Raw genomic sequence first — 19259 nt, 5'->3', positions numbered from 1 at the left:
GGCTAAGAGAAATGTGTGACATGCCCACAGTCACCAAGAAGTTCTCTGGCAAGAGTGTATATTTGAAGCCAGTACTTAAGCCTCAGTCCATGTTCTTTACAATTATATTACATTTACAGGGATAGGCTCAAATGAAGCTCACCACAAAGAGTGGTGAGTGCAGTTAAAGATACTAACAACTATCATGACAATGTTAATGAGTGAGAGAAGTAGAATGCCTGTCTCAAATACAGGCAGGGGGTGGGAGAGAGTTGTCTTAATGTAAATTAAAAGGTCCTAGAGTTGGTAGGGGGATAGTAAGACCTTTCTGGGCTCGACCAGGCTCCCACAGCCCCTTTGGTCTGGTAGGTCTAAATGTTGCAGGGTGAACACAGAGAGATTCACAAAGTAGTCAGATGAAGTTCCAGGAGTCAGCCAGCTTTATTTCACAGTCCCTTCCGCCATGCATACCTTCTTACATGGCCTCTTACACTAAGTCTTTTCCTAGCAGCTACTTCTCTATTCCTTCTGGCTCTCTTGGCCTCTGTCTCCCTTTCAGCTGCTTTTTCCAGGCTTCCTAACTGGCTTCCAGGCTAACTAACTCCCTTTGGTGATGCTACTGCTGCTGCTTCTTTGATGATGCTCAAGTGATAATGCTGAATCTGATGCTGAATCTCTGATGATGATGCCTCTCATATACTTCTCTCTCTAACTCTCCTTCTTATCCACTCTCTCTCCCCAAGTCAGCCTCCTTTACCCACCCATTCCAGGTGTGGGCAGTTTTGATCATTCAGGTGGGATAAATAAGAAGTTGGGGGAGGGGATACCCACAGAAGAGGAGGAAGACGGGAGCACTGGTGGTAGTAATGTTGAACTGGTGAAGGGGGTGTTCTTTTTATGACTGAAACACAACTACAATAATGTTTGTAATCATGGTGCTTAAATAAAGATATTATTTAAAAGAAAAACAAATGCAGTGGAAGTAAATCAAGACTTGATTATTGGGACTGAGGATATAGCTCAGCAATAAAGCACACTTTTTGTATGCATGGAATCCAGGGTTTGGTTCTCAGCATCATCACCATCATAATAATACTTGCTCATGACCCTACTTACAGTCATTGCCTACCCTTTGGAACAATTTTTTGGGAAAGAGCGCAGGGCCTACTTCTATCTCTGTAGTAGAGGTCACTTTTGGTGACAATAGTACCACTTTTAGTAGTCAGGGGACCATATACCATAGCAGAGATTGAACCAGTGCTGGCTACATACAATTCAAGTGCCTTACCCTGTATTATCTCTCTGGTCATGATATTTTTTCACTGCAAGGAGAGTTACTAAAGAAAATGGATGAATGCCCTTTTGCCCCACCAAGATACAATGTTGAAAGTTTCTACTATTGGTAGTGGTCAAAAGAAGAAATAGCAAGTAAGAACAATTTATATACATTTTCTGGGTTTGGTTTTACCCATATGTTTTCTCTTGTGATCAGGTCATGGGAAGAAAAAAGAGCACAAACTCCAATTTCATGTTTTGCTGCAGATAAATTTCTCAGATAATATATATTTAAAGATCTAAGCAAATTCCAATATATTACAGATGGTAGGTTATCTGCAATGGAAATGAATAATCCAATAGCCCTCCCAAAGTTTTAATACTATCTACATTTTCAAATAACCTAGAAAGATAGTTGAACACCCAAAACTCAAATTGCTGAGAGGTCTTGAGGAACTAGACTGGAGTGAGCCTCAAGCAATGGTAGTTCTTAAAAGCTCTCCAGCTGAATCTAACATGCTGAGAATCCCCAGGAACCTGATAACACTAACAGCCTGTTTTTCACTTAGCTAGTTCAGACATTGACTATCTACTCACTCTAGTGATGTCATTTCCTGTTTTGCTTCCTGAGCTTTCTCACCTATAAAATAGGAGTGACAAGAGTTACAACCCTGGGGCCGGGCGGTGGCGCTCGAGGTAAGGTGCCTGCCTTACCTGCGCTAGCCTAGGAGACGGACCGCGGTTCGATCCCCCGGCGTCCCATATGGTCCCCCAAGCCAGGAGCGACTTCTGAGCGCATAGCCAGGAGTAACCCCTGAGCGTCACCGGGTGTGGCCCAAAAACCAAAAAAAAAAAAAAAAAAAAAAAAAAAAGAGTTACAACCCTATGAGGATTAATTAGGATAACACACCAGATATCTAGAGCAGGGTATGGAAATAGGAGAAACACTCAAATATTGCTTATTGTTATGATGTGAATGGTGATAGTGGTGGTGGGGATGAGGTAATCTTCTTTTTTGTTTTTGTTTTTGTTTTTGTTTGTGGGCCACACCTGGCGGTGCTCAGGGGTTACTCCTGGCTGTCTGCTCAGAAATAGCTCCTGGCAGGCACAGGGGACCATATGGGACACCGGGATTCGAACCAACTACCTTTGGTCCTGAATTGGCTGCAGCAAGGCAAACACGGCTGTGCTATCTCTCCGGGCCCTGGTAATCTTCTTAACTGAAGATACTTCAGCCCAAATAGGACTCACTAAACTTTTCTGTGTTGCACCTTATGTGAACATGCTTCTAGAACCAAATGTCATGTACAGCTCATTATTAGGGACTGTGTAGGTTCCCTAGGATCAGAGGAACTTCAACATTTTAGGTACAATACACTCACCTGGGGTTGAAGTGAATTTCCTTAGGAACTTTCCTGTGGTCTGTGGCCACATTCTGGTTGTCTCTGTAATTAAGGGGGTCATCTGGGATTCTAAATCTGGCCATCTGAATTTCAGAGTCACTTAGCGTAGCATGAGAAATTCGAGCATAACCCAATCTGTGACAGAAATAGAAATGGTTTGTAAAGATTTCATCATCATATAGAAATCTAGTATGCTCTGCTATGGATTACCTTTGCTCTGCTATGGATTACCTCATTTATGAATCTATTCTAGAATATCACTAGAATTAATTTGAATTTTTACTCTAAACATTTAATGAAATATCATCCTTTTTTGTTTGTCTGAGTATGTGGCAATGCTCAGGGATCACTCCTGGAGGTCCTCAGGGGATTATTTGTGGTGCCTGGAATTAAATTGGGGTCAGTTACCTGTAAGATGAGTTATTTAACTCCTGTATGATCTCTTCAGAACCTCAAAACATTCTTTTGAGGAGAAAAGAAAACACTCACATAGCAGCAATTAATCAACATGACAGCTTTATGCTCTTTTGACACTGATAAATATCTGCCTTTACAAATTGCCTCTCACACTATTATGTTTTGTATCCCAAAAAGGAATTCTTTAGAAAGGCAAAAGTATATGCCTCAGTTCTTTCTTACCTATAAGTTTCACATTTTCTATTTTCATCTACATTTACAAGTTTAAAATAAAAGATTTTGTGTCTAAAATATTGTATATCCTGATTTTGCTTTGATTTTTCAATTCTCCAGGAAACTCAAAGAACTTTACAGATGTAAACCCAATACTTATTAATGTGCTTGGAAGGGAAAACTGAGTACAGCCAAAATCTTATTTATTTATTTTTGGGTTTGGGGCCACAATGGGCAATGCTCAGGGATTACACCTGGCTCTGCACTCAGGAACTACTTCTGGCAATGCTTGAAGGCTATATGAGACAATGGGTTGGCCACATGCAAGGCAAATGCCTGACCCACTGCGCTATCACTCTGGCCTCCAAGAATTTATTTATAGGGACCAGAGAGATAGTACAGTAGGTAAGTCTCTTGCCTTGCACACAGCCTGCCCAGGAGTTTGATCTCTGGCATTCTATGTGGTCACCTAAGCCTGCCAGGAGTAATTCCTAGGCACAGAACCAGAGCATTACTACACATGACCTTAAAAAGCAAACAAATAACTATAAACCCAATCTGTTTCAAAGAGCATTACTACACATGACCTTAAAAAGCAAACAAATAACAATAAACCCCATCTGTTTTAAAGAATCATCTAGGAATCCAAGTGATTTTGTGTAGATCTGTGATTGCTATCCAATTGCTTCCTTTGAGAAGGTTGATGACAAGAGAATATTTAGGAAACTAGTACCATTAAATGAACAAAGAAATAAGATAGCTCTACTCCATAAAAAATTGATCTAGACATCGCTTCTCGGCCTTTTGGCTAAGATTAAGTGTAAAAAAATTGAGCTAGAAACCCAATTTCCAGTAGAGTAAAGGAAGAAAAAGTACTGAGCATAGATGGGATCTGAGCTGAGTGACAAGTGTCCAGGATCAATGCCCAAACATTCACAACTCCTCAGTTCCAGCTACTGGTTTCTAGTAAATCTAGGCTGCTTTCCAAATTTTTAAGATTCCAGTTCTAACTCTGTTAGTAGACATTTTCTTCATGAGCCTGAAAAGATCTTTCTTTTTCTTTTTTTTTTTTTAATTTTTTTTATTTTTAATTATGAGAACAAGGATGCAAAGAAAGAGGACAAGGTAAAGTTACAGTGGAAGGACAATACATAACATAATTCTCAGAAGTCCCCTTGCTGATATCCCAACTTTGAAATTTCATCCAAAGAACATTAAGATTGTAACACACTATAATATTTCTTAACAGCACACAAGGCAATCTAAAGCCATAAAACTTACATAACTCCTTAAACATTACAGGCATAGCATTTTTTTACATTTCCATATTCATGCATATTAGCTTAAGTTAACCTCAAATCTTAACTGGGTTCTTTTTAAGGATTAGAGTCAAAGGAGCACAGCAAAAATGGTGTTAGAGTGGCAATTGTTGTTTGCATAGGCCCACCAAAATATGAGGGACATGGAAAGAAATAACCTTGGCCTAAATACAAAAAGACCCGACCCCTGAAGGATCCTGGCACAAGACCAACTCTTTGCTCCAGGCAAGCTAGATCGTCCAATCCAAGACATTGTCTGTAGTGCCAACACACTTATATTTTTCACACAGTCTCTGTTGTTGATATCAAGCTTCTGTATTAAAGATCCTGGAATCTGTATATCCAACATTGAAGTCAGGATGTGGAGCATCCTCTGGTTTCACCTCACAGTCAAAGGGCAATGCAGGGAGCCCTATCCTGTAAGCAAGTCGTTGTTGTTGTTAAGTCTTCTCAGTGTTAATGGAAGTCTCTTTTGAGCAGGACAATGTCTGAGCAGTGTAGAGTCTTCCTTGGTAGAGGATTGCTTCCAGGTGATGCTATAGACCAGCCTGGATGTTTTGTGGATGGCTTCCCTGGTTCAGGGAAATGCCCTTTCTTCTGAGGTCTGTGCCAGGTCGTTATGTCAATGTTCAGGGTGTAAGGTCCCTTTGCACTATAAGATTTGTCTGTACCAATATCTATTAGATAGGATCTTATTTATATGTATAGTATTTTCCCATTTTAATGTGCCTATGCAAAAAAGGAGCAATGCCACGTGGTGTTCTTGGCGCATATGGGGGTGATAAGAACAATTATGGTTCAATCATAAGCATTAATCTGGGGGACTCTTTCTCTAAGATTCCTTGTTAAACAGCTCAAAAAGAGAAGATGAAAAGTGGTTAGAATCGTCACTATATAAGACAACATTTAGTAAGAATTATAGCTGTCAGAGAAAAAACACAAAATATTCTAAAGAAATACGTGTCCATTTTATGTATCTTGAAACAGTTTGGGGTTGTTACACACAATACATGGCTTTGGTCTGTGATAAGGCTTGTACACTACTGATTAAAAAGAGTAATGTAGATTAGAGATGTTGGGGGGGGATAGAGAGTAAAGGAATAAAAAAGAGCTTTGTAGGGATGTGGGAAAGGGCACAATAAAAATAAAGATTCTGGATACGTAAAACGTAACATAACAGTAAGGAATACTCTTAATATATGAAGTACGCGCGGGGGCTAGGACGGTTCTGTAGTTTTTGGATGCATAGGGAGGGATTTCTCCCCCCTCCCCCCAGGGCCCGATTAACCAGGCGTGGCCCTGAAGACCCACCAGGTTTGGGGGGATCTTGGTCCCCTGGACTAGGTGTTCAGCCCAGGGGGCCTGTGGCTAGCTGTCCTGCCCAGAGCCCCCAACATACCAGTCAAAGACCCAGAAATCCTGGCATGCCGAGTGTTCTGAGCCCAGCCGTGCCCCTGTAGTTTTTGGATGCATAGGGAGGGATTTCTCTTCTAATTCAAATCCTTCACGAGGGCCAGAGAGACAGCTCAGTGAATTCATGCCTTGCAGACAGGCATGCAAAAAATTTGGGTTCCATTCCTGACACAGAATAATCTCCTAACACTGTCAGGAGAGATTCCTGAGCATTAACCCAAGATTAATCCTTAATCATTTCTAGACATTGTCTCCCCCCCCCCAAAAAAAGCCTAATGACAAAACAAACAAAAAGAGAGGGAGAGATAGTACAGTAGGCTTGGGTTTAATTCCAGCACCACATTATGGACTGACCCCTGAGCACTGCCAGAAGTTCTGAGCACAGAACCAGTAGTAATCACTGGGCATCATAGGTATGCACCTCTCAAAATTAAACAAACAAACAAAAAACCCCAACTCTTCCAGATATCACATCATTTGCCTAAATGGTGTTCAGTTAAGGGCAGGACTTTCAGAGAGAGATAAAACCTGTGACTGAATCTGAAAAACATGAAGTAGTCATGTTAGAAGTAGTTTCTAACTTCTTTATTTTGAGTGCTTTAAAAAATTACCTTCTTGAGAAAAAAAAATTACCTTCTCACCTGATTCAGAATAAGTATATGTACCCTCCCTAGATTCATATGTTGAAGTCCCAAATCTTCAGCCAAGTGTAGCTTTATTTAGAGATATGGTGTGCTAGTTCATTAGGAGAGCCTGAACTAAAGTGGGCTTTAAGAAAAAAAAAGAATTCCCCCCCCCCTTCTCTTTCTTCCCCTTATCCTCTTTCTCTGTCTTGAGAACAGTAAAATTTAAAGGTCTGTGGTTTAAGTCACATAGTATATGGTATTTTGTTATGACAGCTTGGGCAAACTAACATATAACTTTCAAGTCATATTTAGTATATACCAAAATATTATATATAAAAATATGCCATCCCACCCTCTTGTGATGATAAAGTCCTGGGCTACATATGAACAAACAGAGCCCAGTGATTAACAATTATGGGCACAGGTACTATAAATACCACTGTTCCTTGGCATGGGATATGTATTCAAAAATACTTCTTGAATAAATGACTCAATGAAAGAATGGTTAGTTCTTTCTTTGGTCCTAAGACTTCTTTGTTTCAAGAATGCTGCTATTTTGGAAGATTCTCAGGACTTACTTCTAGTTCTGCATTCCAAGATCACTCCTGTTGGTTGTGGGGGGCTGCTCCATGTCAGAGATAGAATCTGGGTTGGCTACATGCAAGGTATCTACCCACTGTACTGTCACACTGACCACCCTCAAGAATATTGTTTTTAATACAGTTTACACAACTCTATGCTTGAATTTAAAACTTGCTGCAATATTACTCTAAAATATATATAATATGTATATGTATATAATATATAATTTACTTTTTGAGATAAGATTCTTTGTTTAAAATAAAGTTTATTTAGAGAACGCAACCGCAACACAGTAGTGGCTCCAACAACTTAGTTAACTCGATTATTACAAGGGCTGAAGAGGTAGCTCAGGAGTCATTTTCCTTGCATATGGCCAACCATAGCTTAATTCTCAGCTTAATTCTCTTAATTCTTAGGTCTTTGCCGAGCACCAACATGAGTGACCCCTAAGCATAGAGCTCCTGAGCACTACTAGGTGTGGCCCCCACCTATTCTTCCCCCACAAATAAAAATGTGATTATTACTTAGAAAAGCTGGAATTCAAGCCCAGAGATTTGTTTGTTTGTTTTGTTTTGTTTTGGGTCACACCTGGTGGTGCTTAGTGGTTACTCCTGTCTTTGTGCTCAAATATCACTCCTGGCAGGCTTGAGGGACTATTTGGGATGCCAAGAATCAAACCCAGGTCAGCCATACGCAACGCAAATGCCCTACCCATTGTACTATCATGCTATCCTGCTCGGAGCTTTCTTATTCCAGAATGTCTCAGCTATGCTATATAGTTAGAAATAGTGCCTATCTTGATGGAGATGACTCAACAGACTGAGTATATGTGTTGTTCATGTTCTCAACTAGATCTGATCTATGGAGCCACATGGTTCCCTGAGCATTGACAGGAGCAACTACCTAGCACCATCTGTATGCTACAGAACTCTGCCCCCCCCCCAAGTAAAAAACCACCACACAAAAGGAAATGGTATCATTCCAAACAGGCATTAATATTTAAATACTTATCAGGCTTAATAACTTATACACTGTCATCTTTAATAGCTAAATTTTCTCAGCAATTTATTCCTTTTGAAATCATTGAAAAAAATTCCCAACTGCATTGTAACTAGCCAAATCAATGTTTACCAAATGAGTACAATTAATTTATTGCTTTCATAAACCATTCTCTTTTAGGAAGAACCCCAAAGACCACGATCATAGATGTTAAAAAAAATAAAGTACTTAATGTTCACCTGATAAGGCCTCGATACATAATGTATTCACACCATCGATCTTGGTCTGTGCTGTCAATATCCTAATATAAGAACAGAAAAGAGAATATTTGAAGCATTACCAGCAGGACTCTGTTCTGAATGGTCAAGCTGATGTGTAAACCACAGAAATAAATATACTCTGTGTGTGTGTGTGTGTGTGTGTGTGTGTGTTTCTGCTGGCTCTGACCAGTCATTAAGATCTAATCATTTGTTTATTTTGCACCTCACTCCTGTATTAGATTCTGGGAATATAGAGAGAAAGGTGGTCTGCAGAGGATAGGACAGGGAATTTGCCATTTACAGTATAAGCCCTGGCTCCCTATAATGTTGCAAAACTTATACCCCTAGCAGAAGGACCACATCTTCATCTTCGAGGGAGACGTGCCCACCCCACCATCAGTACAGTGATTTGTCTCAGTGCCTCCACCCTCCATGTGCAGGGAACTCTTAATCACTTTGGCTTCCTGATACTTAGCATGAAGCCTGTGTTCGGCAGGCACTCAAATCTGTGTTTGTTAAATTGAATCACTGGAAACAAAAACATTTGGGGAGCAATCATGAGTCTTTTTGATGTTGAAAGCTTGAGACTAGGGTTATTTTTCATTGGAGAAACAAAACATATTTTTCCCGTAATGTGTTGGGAAAACTCTAGATATGATACTTTTAGAATGAAGATATCTTTTTTCTTAATTTTAAAAAACCCTACAGAGAGTATGGCTCCAGTTTCAATTTCCAGCATTGTTACACAAATAAATAGGATCTAAAATGATTACAGGGGCTGAAGGGCTTGCCTTACATGGGGTGTACTTAAGTTTGATCTGTGGCATCACATTTGATCTTCCAAGCCTTGCTAGGAGTGATCCCTGAGCATAGAGTCAGGGGTAAGCCCTGAGATTAGCAAGGTGTGCACCCCCCAGTGAAAATAAATATTAATCCTATGAACAAAAAATATACTGGAGGCTCTGGAGCAAAAGTACAGTGGGTAAGAATTTGCCTTGCACGATGCCACCCGGGTTCCATCCCCAGCATTCCAGATGGTCTCCCGAACCTGTCAGGAGTGATTTCTGAGTACAGAGCCATGAGTAACACTTGAGCACCACTGTGTGATCGAAACAAACAAACAAACAAACAAAAAAGAAGAAGAAGAAGAAGAAAATGGAATTTTGAAGGACTAGGAATAAATAAGGAGGTAGGGAGTTTGCCTTGCTTGCAGTCAAACCAGGTTTGATACCTGGTATCCCATATAGTTTCCTGAGCACTACCAGGAATAATTCTTGAGTGCAGAGCCAGGAATAAGCCCTAAGCATCACCAAATGTGTCCCCCAAACAAGATGAAAGAAAATATATTGGGCTTTTTACCATTTCTAAGGTTTACTATTAAAGTTTAATTTTAAATATTTTTAAATTACCAAAAGAAGATACTACAATGTATATATATATTAAATTTTGGAGGTGGACCCATGCTTACTGATGCTCAGAAAACCAGGCAGTGCCAGATACTGAACTGGCTGTTCCCATCTGCAGAGCATATGTTCCAGTCTTTTGAGTCATCTCCTCAGCTCCTAATTTTCTTTCTCTTAAGCTTTGTGATAAACTGCTGCTTTTAAAATCAATCTTTGATCACTTATAAGTTACTGTCACATACACGTCCTCTGTATAAATGAAAAATTACAATAACCTTACAAATAACCTTAAAATTTTTGATAATTATAAGAGGTAAACAAAGGCTAGAGAACTAGTACAGGAGTTAATGTGTTTGCCTTACAGTGTTCTGATCCCAGTTAAAATCCCTAGCATCATATGTGGTCTCCTGAGAAAGAACCAGGAGTAGCCCCCCTAAGCATCTTAGGTGCAGCCCCAAAGCACCCCCATCTTAGGAAAAGTAAATTTAAAACTATACTGATATACCTTTAAAGAAATAAAAACTTATTCAGTTATATATTCTGGGAATAATTATGAATAAATTTAACTCATTTTATTTTATTAGGCTTTAAAAAGATGTCAAAATTTACAACTATGGCTTTTACATATTTCTTTCTTTTTTTTTTTTTTTGGTTTTTGGGCCACACCCAGTGACGCTCAGGGGTTACTCCTGGCTATGCGCTCAGAAGTCGCTCCTGGCTTGGGGGACCATATGGGACGCCGGGGGATCGAACCGCGGTCCCTCCTAGGCTAGCGCAGGCAAGGCAGGCACCTTACCTCTAGCGCCACCGCCCGGCCCCACATATTTATTTCTTAGAGAGAAAAATGTATTCATTCAAACATTTCTGATTAACAGTCCTCCCTACATTAATAACTTCCTAAATAGAAAAACTAATAGAAAAATCTACTGCCTGGTTTGACAGAGCTTCTGCCTGTAATTATGGAAACCAATAGAGAATTAAATAAAAATTTGATAAACTCTCTCTCTCTCTCTCTCTCTCTCTTACATACATAGAGTGCTCTTCTCCAAGGATGCAGTTTTTCCTGAGACTTGCTAAATTTCATCTTGCCTGACATTCTTTTGCATTTTATAGATGCTGTCCTAAAACATTTTTCATCTGATACAACCAAATGCACATATACAAACAGAAGATACATATATCTGCTACTTACAGAGTGCTTCCTACATATGAGGTTATGGGTTTGCAGGCGGCATATTTCACCCTTAGAACTGCCCTCTAATATCGTAGATATTGCTATCATCATTTTACAGACATGAAAGGCTAGAAAGTAATTTGCCTCAAGGTCATACAACCCAATGTAGAGCAGCAGCTAGGCTGAGTGTATGGTGAGAGATTAGACAGAAAGAATATCCAGTACACATGTAGCATCAGGGCCTCAGGGAAGTGAGTCAGGCCCAGCCACCCTTTACACTGAGTGAAAGCAGCCAGGACAGAAACCAGCGTCCACACTGAGAAGCACAGGAATAGCAAATCTCATGTTACACAGTGAGAAAAGTAACTAATGTGGCCTCTGAAACTCTGCCCTCTGTTGGATCTCTCCTTAGTCTCTTTCTGAGCTGACCACCTTTCTTTTCCCTTACCCACCATAAAGCAGGGTTTTATTTGGTCTTCCCTATGCTCTTCTCCAACATTATGAGCACTATCACTTAAATGGGGCAACTACTCTCTCTCTCTCTCTCTCTCTCTCTCTCTCTCTCTCTCTCTTCTCTCTCTCTCTCTCTCTCTTCTCTCTCTCTCTCTCTCTTCTCTCTCTCTCTCTTCTCTCTCTCTCCTCTCTCTCTCCCCTCTCTCTCTCACTCTCTTTCCCTGATTGCCCTTTTCAATTCCAGATCCATATATTCAGCTGCCTACTGAATAGCTCCACTGCTATCCCATAAGTCAACTCAACATAATGCTAATCACATAATCTTCTTTGTAAAATTCTCTATAATAATGCATATCACCACAATAAATGCTCTGATCTTAGTGAAAATCAGACCATATTTTATACCTTCTTTGTGATGACAAAGATAAACATGTCTCCCCAGTATCTTTTACTTTTCTTCCAAAGTTATGGTCTTGTTAGCTGAATGTAAGCCAGTAACTCAAGATTAAATAGTATAACTCCCAATCTCTTATATACTAATGTGTGGTCTTATAATGTAAATAGAAGCGATAGACATTAGTTTCCTAGAATATGCCTTTAGATGCAGGGGTCTCAAACCCCGTACAACATTTTGTGGCCCTGCCCTCGAGGAATCATTTTTTGTTTTGTTTTGTTTTAGTTGTTTGGGTCACACCCCCCAATGTTCAAGGCTTACTACTGACTTTGCACTCAACGATCACCCTGACTTTGCCTCCTGTGGCCCCGAGGTAAATTGAGTTTGAGACCCCTGCTTTAGAGAGATCACTGGCCCTTGCTCCTCTGTTAACTAATCGATACTACCATCTTGAATCATGAGGCAAAATGTGGGGAAAGAAGGCTTTGTAAAGTGAAGTTACAGATAAGAGCACATTCTCAACTCCATGCATTGCCTGACCAGTGCTGAATAACATATCTAGAATCTTACACAGAGAAATATATATATATAAAGGATACTTTATTTCTTTCTTTTTTTTTTTTTTTTTTTTGGTTTTTGGGTCACACCCGGTAACGCTCAGGGGTTACTCCTGGCTTTGTGCTCAGAAGTTGCTCCTGGCTTGGGGGACCATATGGGACACTGGGGGATTGAACCGCGGTCCGTCCAAGGCTAGTGCAGGCAAGGCAAGCACCTTACCTTTAGCGCCACCACCCGGCCCTTTTTTTTTTTTTTTTTTTTGGTTTTTGGGCCACACCCGGCAGTGCTCAGTGGTTACTCCTGGCTGTCTGCCAGAAATAGCTCCTGGCAGGCACGGGGGACCATATGGGACACCGGGATTTGAACCAACCACCTTTGGTCCTGGATCAGCTGCTTGCAAGGCAAACGCCGCTGTGCTATCTCTCCGGGCCCAATACTTTATTTCTTAAGTCAATGTCATTTCATATTTTCTGTTATTCCTCATCTTCGGTCTAAACTTTATTTTTTTTATTGATTCATTAATTGATTTGTTTCTGGGTCACATCCAGCAGTGCTCAGGGGTTCCTCCTGGCTCTGCACTCAGAAATCATCCCCGGCAGGCTGGGGGACCATATGGGATGCCAGGAATTGAGCTAGATCCCTTCCCATTCAGCTGCATGCAAGGCAAATGTCCTACCGCTGTGCTAGGCCAGAGAGCTGGCCCCCTAGTCTTCTAAGCACTCCATCAAGTAGTGGTGCTTCTTTCTCTGTAGATATTACTTCAAGACATGAAGTCGAAAACAAAACATAAGAGATCAAGAAATCTATACAGGAATAAACTGACATAATTATATTTAACAATTATATTTCTATTATATGTTAATGTGATTATCTTTCCAGTGTATGCAGATGATCACTGAACATGAAGTTGTCCTGTGCTAATTCACTTATAAATGGATTTTTTCCTCCTGAATGTGGATGTTGCACTCACAGATACAACCAACTGCAGAAGTCAGTGTCTAAGTCTGCAGCTATTGGATCTGTGGTTGAGTAAACCAGCTAGAAAAGGCTTGAATCTTTTTGTATTTATGTATTCAAGAAATGTCCTGAAACTATTCCCCTAAACTACACAGAAACAACATAGTTAATTCTGAAGTAATCATGTGGCTGGTGGAGGTTGGTGTCCCTAATACCTGTGTAGTACAATTGTCAACCAGTTCTCTAAAGCATGATTATATCTAGGTACACAGCTATATTTAGGTGTTTTAGATGAAAATCAGTATGGGCTGGTTCAGGGGCTGGAGCAGTAGCGCAGAGCAGTAAGGCATCTGCTTTGCTGGCGCTAGCCTAAGAGGAACCATGGTTCAATGCCCTGGCGTCCCATATGGTCCAGCAAGCCAGGAGCAATTTCTGAGTGCATAACTAGGAGTAACCCCTGAGTGTCACCAGGTGTGGCCCCAAAAGACAAACAAACAAAAATAAACCATACCAAAAATATATATATATGTAAGGGCTGGTTTAGTGTCACTTAGGGACATGTTGAGTCTGGCTGGTAAGTAAGCTTCTCTATGTGACATTACATTTTACCTTTGACTTTCAGTAAAAGTTAGTTCCACAATGTGAAGGATGTGCCTTTCACAAACAGGGCTCCAATAACTCACTTTCCAAAGGGTAGTCTTATAATGTGACTTTGATTGCCCTCCAATGGGACAGTAAGATTTCTGCTTCTTCTACTTGAATATAAGTGATCTTGGCATAAATGGCACCAGATGACTTACAAGGCCGGGTCATACAAGGCTATACAGCTTCTTCCTAGATCCCTTGGGATACTCTCTTGGGCACCCAGCCATCCCAGGGGCAAGGAACCCAAGTGGAACTTGGAGAGGAACCGCAGCCCTGGCTCAGAGCCCCCAACTAACTGATCTTCTGATCAACACCCAACATCAACTAGCCACATGTGAGTCCTTCAGTCCTCCCAGAGCCAGCACATTTTATGGAACAGAAATGAGCTCTTCCCATGGAACTTGGTCCAGATGGCAAATTCCTAGTCAAATAGGTCATTGTTGTGCAAAGTCATTATAGATTGTGCTGGTTTTCTATGTAGTAGAAGATCATCAGAATACACATTAAGTTCTTGGGCACAGTTTGTTAGCTTTTTCTTCTAAGGAGAAACATTTTCATCAGAAGTCCTATTAAGATTGTGTTACCTTCACATTGCCATGTTTAATGAGCTGTAGATAATCTCTAGAACCAGGTGCTGATGTGATATAGCCCAGAAATATCACTTGATCAGAACTATTTCTCAGTAGTTTTGAAACAGCAATTGCCTGAAGTTTCCTGTCGAGGTCATCTCTAAAAAATTAAAGTAAAAATTAAAAACTAGCCTTTATTATATTTGCAAAGAACTGAACACTATTTTTTTTTACGTCCAAGTCTTTTTCTTTTTAATTTTATTTAAACACCATGATTACAAACAGGACTGTATTTGGGCTTCAGTCACCAAAAGAAAACCTCCCTTCACCAGTGCAACATTCCCACCACCAATGTCCCCCATTTCCCTCCTCCCACACCCCCTGCCTGTATTCAAAACAGGCATTCTACTTCTCTCATTCATTAACATTGTCATGGTAGTTGTTAGTGTCTTATTTCTCTAACTGCACTCACCTCTCTGAGGTGAGTGAAAATTAAGTTTTTAAAGTCTTAGATACCTAAGTTTCAAAAGAACAAGCGCCAGTATTCCCTAGTTGGGTGAATGTCTCCTTGGAATGCAAATAACCAGGATAGAAATATAGTACTACAACTGAGAAAGCAGAAAGGCTACCAGAAAAGAAAGATTTCCCCATAGAAATTTGGAGTCAAGCAGATGTGACTATTCTAAAAATCAGTATTTGTTCAATTTTTTTTAGAAGACACAATATCAATAATGTTAGACATTGGTTATCAGTCTTTATGGCTAAAAAAAACTGTAGTGAAGGAAGAGAAAGGAGATAGAGAGATAAAGGAAAAAGGCAAGAGAGCTAGTAGGAATTCACAGGCCACTTTAGGCTGAAGCAGCCTGCTCAAGACTCAGTAGAATACTAAGTCTCCCTTTGACATTCTCACTTAAATACTGGCTAAGCCTGATGCTTCTCTTATATTTCCTAATCCCAGTAACACATAGTTATAATGCTATTGGGGTAATTAGGTAGAAATACCAAGTGTTGAGGGATTACAGAGGGTCTGTTTCGAAGAAAAATAGGGGCATACTATTTGATATCTTCAGGCAAGAAAATTGGAACTACACTAAGTGTTTAAAAACGTGAATTCAGGGGCCGGAGAGATAGCATAGAGATAAGGCGTTTGCCTTGCATGCAGAAAGACGGTGGTTTGAATCCCGGCATCCCATAGGGTCTCCTGAGCCTGCCAGGAGCGATTTCTGAGTGTAGAGCCAGGAGGAACCCCTGAGCGATGCTGGGTGTGACCCAAAAACCAAAAACAAGCAAACAAACAAACAAAACGTGAATTCAATATAGGGAATTAGTGGGTTATTAGGTGATACAAAGTCAAATAGGGGTCTATGAGTTAACTAGAGTTGATCAACAATAAGAAATCAGTTATGGGGCCGGAGAGATAGCACAGCGGTAAGGCGTTTGCCTTACATGTGGAAGGTCTCTGGTTCAAATCCCGGCATCCCATATGGTCCCCTGAGCCTGCCGGGGGTGATTTCTGAGCATAGAGCCAGGAATAACCCCTGAGCATTGCCGGGTGTGACCCAAAAACCAAAAACCAAAAACCAAAAAAAAAAAAAAAAAAAAAAAAAAAAGAAATCAGTTATGCTTCTTGAGCTAGAGGGACAAAAGGCAAAGATGATAATGCTTGAATCCTGAAGCCAGCCCTGAACAGAGGCAAGTGGCATTATAGAAAAGTCCAAGGAGATAGGGAATCTAAAAAGGAGCTGGTGCCACAGAGCAAACTGAATATTACAGGCACCTAGGTGATGAATTCAGATGAATTCAGAAAGGCTCTGATTTCTTTTACTCTCCTGCTCTAGCTGACACTAAATCTTCTCATTGACAAAACCTACCAAAAAACCAATAGTCTCTAGGAAGTGGGGCTACCCTAACTGACTGAAAAGGGTCATAACTGTATTCATGGTCAAAAAGGTAAATAGGTATTATTGCATAAATCAGTTAATATACTTATTTAAAAAAAAACTCAGGGTTGGAGAAATAGCACAGCAGATAGCATGCTTGCTTTGCACAAGGTAGACCTAGATTTAATCCCCAGCATCCCATGTTTCTCTCTGCATCGCAAAAAATGATCCCTGAGTACTGAGCCAGGAATTACCCTGACAATTACTGGCATTTGACCTAAACAATAAAGAAAAACAATAAAGAGAGGATGGGGGATTAAAAAGAAAAAGAAAAACAATAAAAAATAAAGAAAAAGAAAAACATCAATAACAAAGGCCAAAAAGATATCACAGGGTATCAAGGGTGCTTGCCTTGCACACATCTGACCCTGGTTCAATCCCTGTCACCACATTTAGTCCCTGCCAGGAGTGATCCCTGAGCACAGAAGCAGGAGTAAGCTCCAAGCATAACCAGATGTAGCCCAACTCTCCATTTCTCCCATAAAAGCAATAAAAAAGTGCCACACTCATGTCCTATAGCCACCACCATATCAGCTTGTTGGCCAGCTCCATAGACTCATTTTATTCTTCAAATAGACCTAAGTCAAGCCATAATATTTCAAAGCTATACCAGTCTTGCAGCTGAAACTCTGATGCACCCTTGGGAAGATGGTGGGCCAGGTGTCTGCCCTGCCCAAGTCCCAGCAATTGCACCTACACCTAACTATCACTGTCATGGCAATGATCCAACTTCACCACTTCATGACTAAATCTTGGCAGAGACACCAAGCCAACAAAAACTCCAGGTACCTTTGTTTGGGCGTTGAAAACCCTGGGGTCTTCTCAAAGTGAGGGCAGCAGCCTTCCCAAACCCTGCCACCCTGTACTTCTGGAAACCCCGGCAGTCACAGCTACATCCCACAGCCACCACCATGACAACTCATTGGGCCAGATCTGGAATTCCTGGAATGTATGCTGCTACATGAAACCTCCAAATATCTCAATACTAATTCCCCAGTAGTCACAAATTAGATGTGAAAGGAACATAAAAGCCACCTAAGCTCAACAAACAAAACCAACTAACACAGAATACTCAACTATAACAAACAGCTTTAGTGAAAAATTTTTTGATAATTCTATTACCATTTAGTTGTAACAAGCAATATAAAGTAAACTATATTGTGCCTTCTAAGGAGTCAGACTTGGAGATGGATGGGAATCTGAGGACAATGGTGGAGGGAATGTTACATTGGTGGTGGGATTGCTGTTGGAACATGAAATGCCAGAAATAACTGTATTACGAACAATTTTGCAAACCAGAATGTTGAGTTAAAATAAGAAAAAATTTTAAGCAATAAAACAAAAGCCCCTATAATAAAAAGGGATGAAAGAGATACCCAGAATCAAGAACATTAGAGAAACCTGACTAAGGTGAGCTCCAAGGACAAAAATTAAGGCTGAATAAGTATGTGCTATGTTAGCTAAATTCTAGAAACAGATGTCTCCACAAGAAAAAAAAAAATGAAAAGAATGTCCACTTATTAAATATATTTGGTATCACATGCTTATAAGACAGAGAGGCAGGAGTTAGCTCTATTATTAAATAAAGTTAATAAATATGCCTATGGAGCCAGAGAAATAACAACGGTAGGGCATTTGCCTTGCATGCAGCCAACTTGGGATGCACCCGGTTCGATTCCTAACATCCCAAGTGGTCTGCCAAGCTTTCCAGGAGCGATTTCTGAGCACAGAGCCAGGAGTAACCCCTGAGGATCACCAGGTATGACCCAAAAATAAATAAATAAATAAACCTTTAAAAAAAAGAAATATGCCCATCATGATTTACCATCTCCCTCATTCAGCTCCTTCAAAAACTAGGAGACTGGCCCAAAAAACTATATTTCTCAAAACTCCTTGCCTGCTGGTTTCCATTTCATTTTGCTCACTCTGGGACACTAAAAGGAGATGAAAAGGTGGAGAAGAGACAAGGGTATTTCTTCTATCAAGACCTTCTTGTCCCCCTGGAATTTCCCCTTGACTTGACTTGAAAGAATACAATTTCCTCAGCCCAACCTTCTGGCCTCAGGAAGTGATGCGTCTGTCTTCTCTGGTAACTACGGCGTGAGCTATTTCTTAGTTCTTAGCTCTGACCTTTCAATAAGGCACCATGCAGTCTTCAAAAACATGCAACAAGGATTTGAGTCCCTTCCTTCCTTCCTTCCTTCCTTTTCTCCTCTCCTTCCCCCTCTCCCTTTCCTCCCTCCCTTCTTTCCCTCCCTCTACTTCTCTCTTCCTCCCTCACTCCTTTCCTTCCTTCCTTCTTTTTCTTTCTGTCCTTCGATCTTTCCAACAAAGAAAAAAAAAAAAAAAAGAAAAGAAAAAGGATTTGAGTCCAGGGATAGAAGGAACCAAAGTCACAAGTCCCAATTGTTAACTTTCAAATATTGTCTGACTAACGTTTTTGGGAAATAATCAATAAATTTGATCTTACTTTGGGAGGGGGGTCACCAGCAATGCTCAGGGACTTATGAAGTGATGGAGTTCTAACCAAGAAAAGCATCTTAATCCCTAGACTCTGGTTTTACATTTTATCAAGAGTAAGTCATATTTCATGATAAAGCAAGAATTTATTTAAACATGAATAAAGGAAGAAAAGAGAAAGAAAAGGAGGTCTAAGGAGAGAAAAAAGAAAGGAGGTAGT

The 19259-nt window shown here is 40.4% G+C and overlaps 2 protein-coding genes across 2 annotated transcripts in view; one reads left to right on the top strand and one right to left on the bottom strand.

The window, feature by feature from the left end:
- The window catches only part of OCIAD2 (OCIA domain containing 2), a 945756-nt gene that overhangs the window by 786711 nt on the left and 139786 nt on the right, over positions 1-19259 (top strand). The gene's annotated exons all lie outside the window — the stretch shown is intronic.
- CWH43 (cell wall biogenesis 43 C-terminal homolog) overlaps positions 1-19259 on the bottom strand; it is a 108450-nt gene that overhangs the window by 44401 nt on the left and 44790 nt on the right. The window contains 3 exon segments of the mRNA XM_049789833.1: positions 2637-2792; positions 8466-8527; positions 14655-14799. Coding sequence (XP_049645790.1) covers positions 2637-2792; positions 8466-8527; positions 14655-14799 — 363 coding nt within the window.

This window comes from Suncus etruscus, chromosome 16 (assembly GCF_024139225.1).
Source record: "Suncus etruscus isolate mSunEtr1 chromosome 16, mSunEtr1.pri.cur, whole genome shotgun sequence".
NCBI lineage: Eukaryota > Metazoa > Chordata > Mammalia > Eulipotyphla > Soricidae > Suncus > Suncus etruscus.
This window is presented reverse-complemented; position numbering and strand designations above follow the sequence as displayed.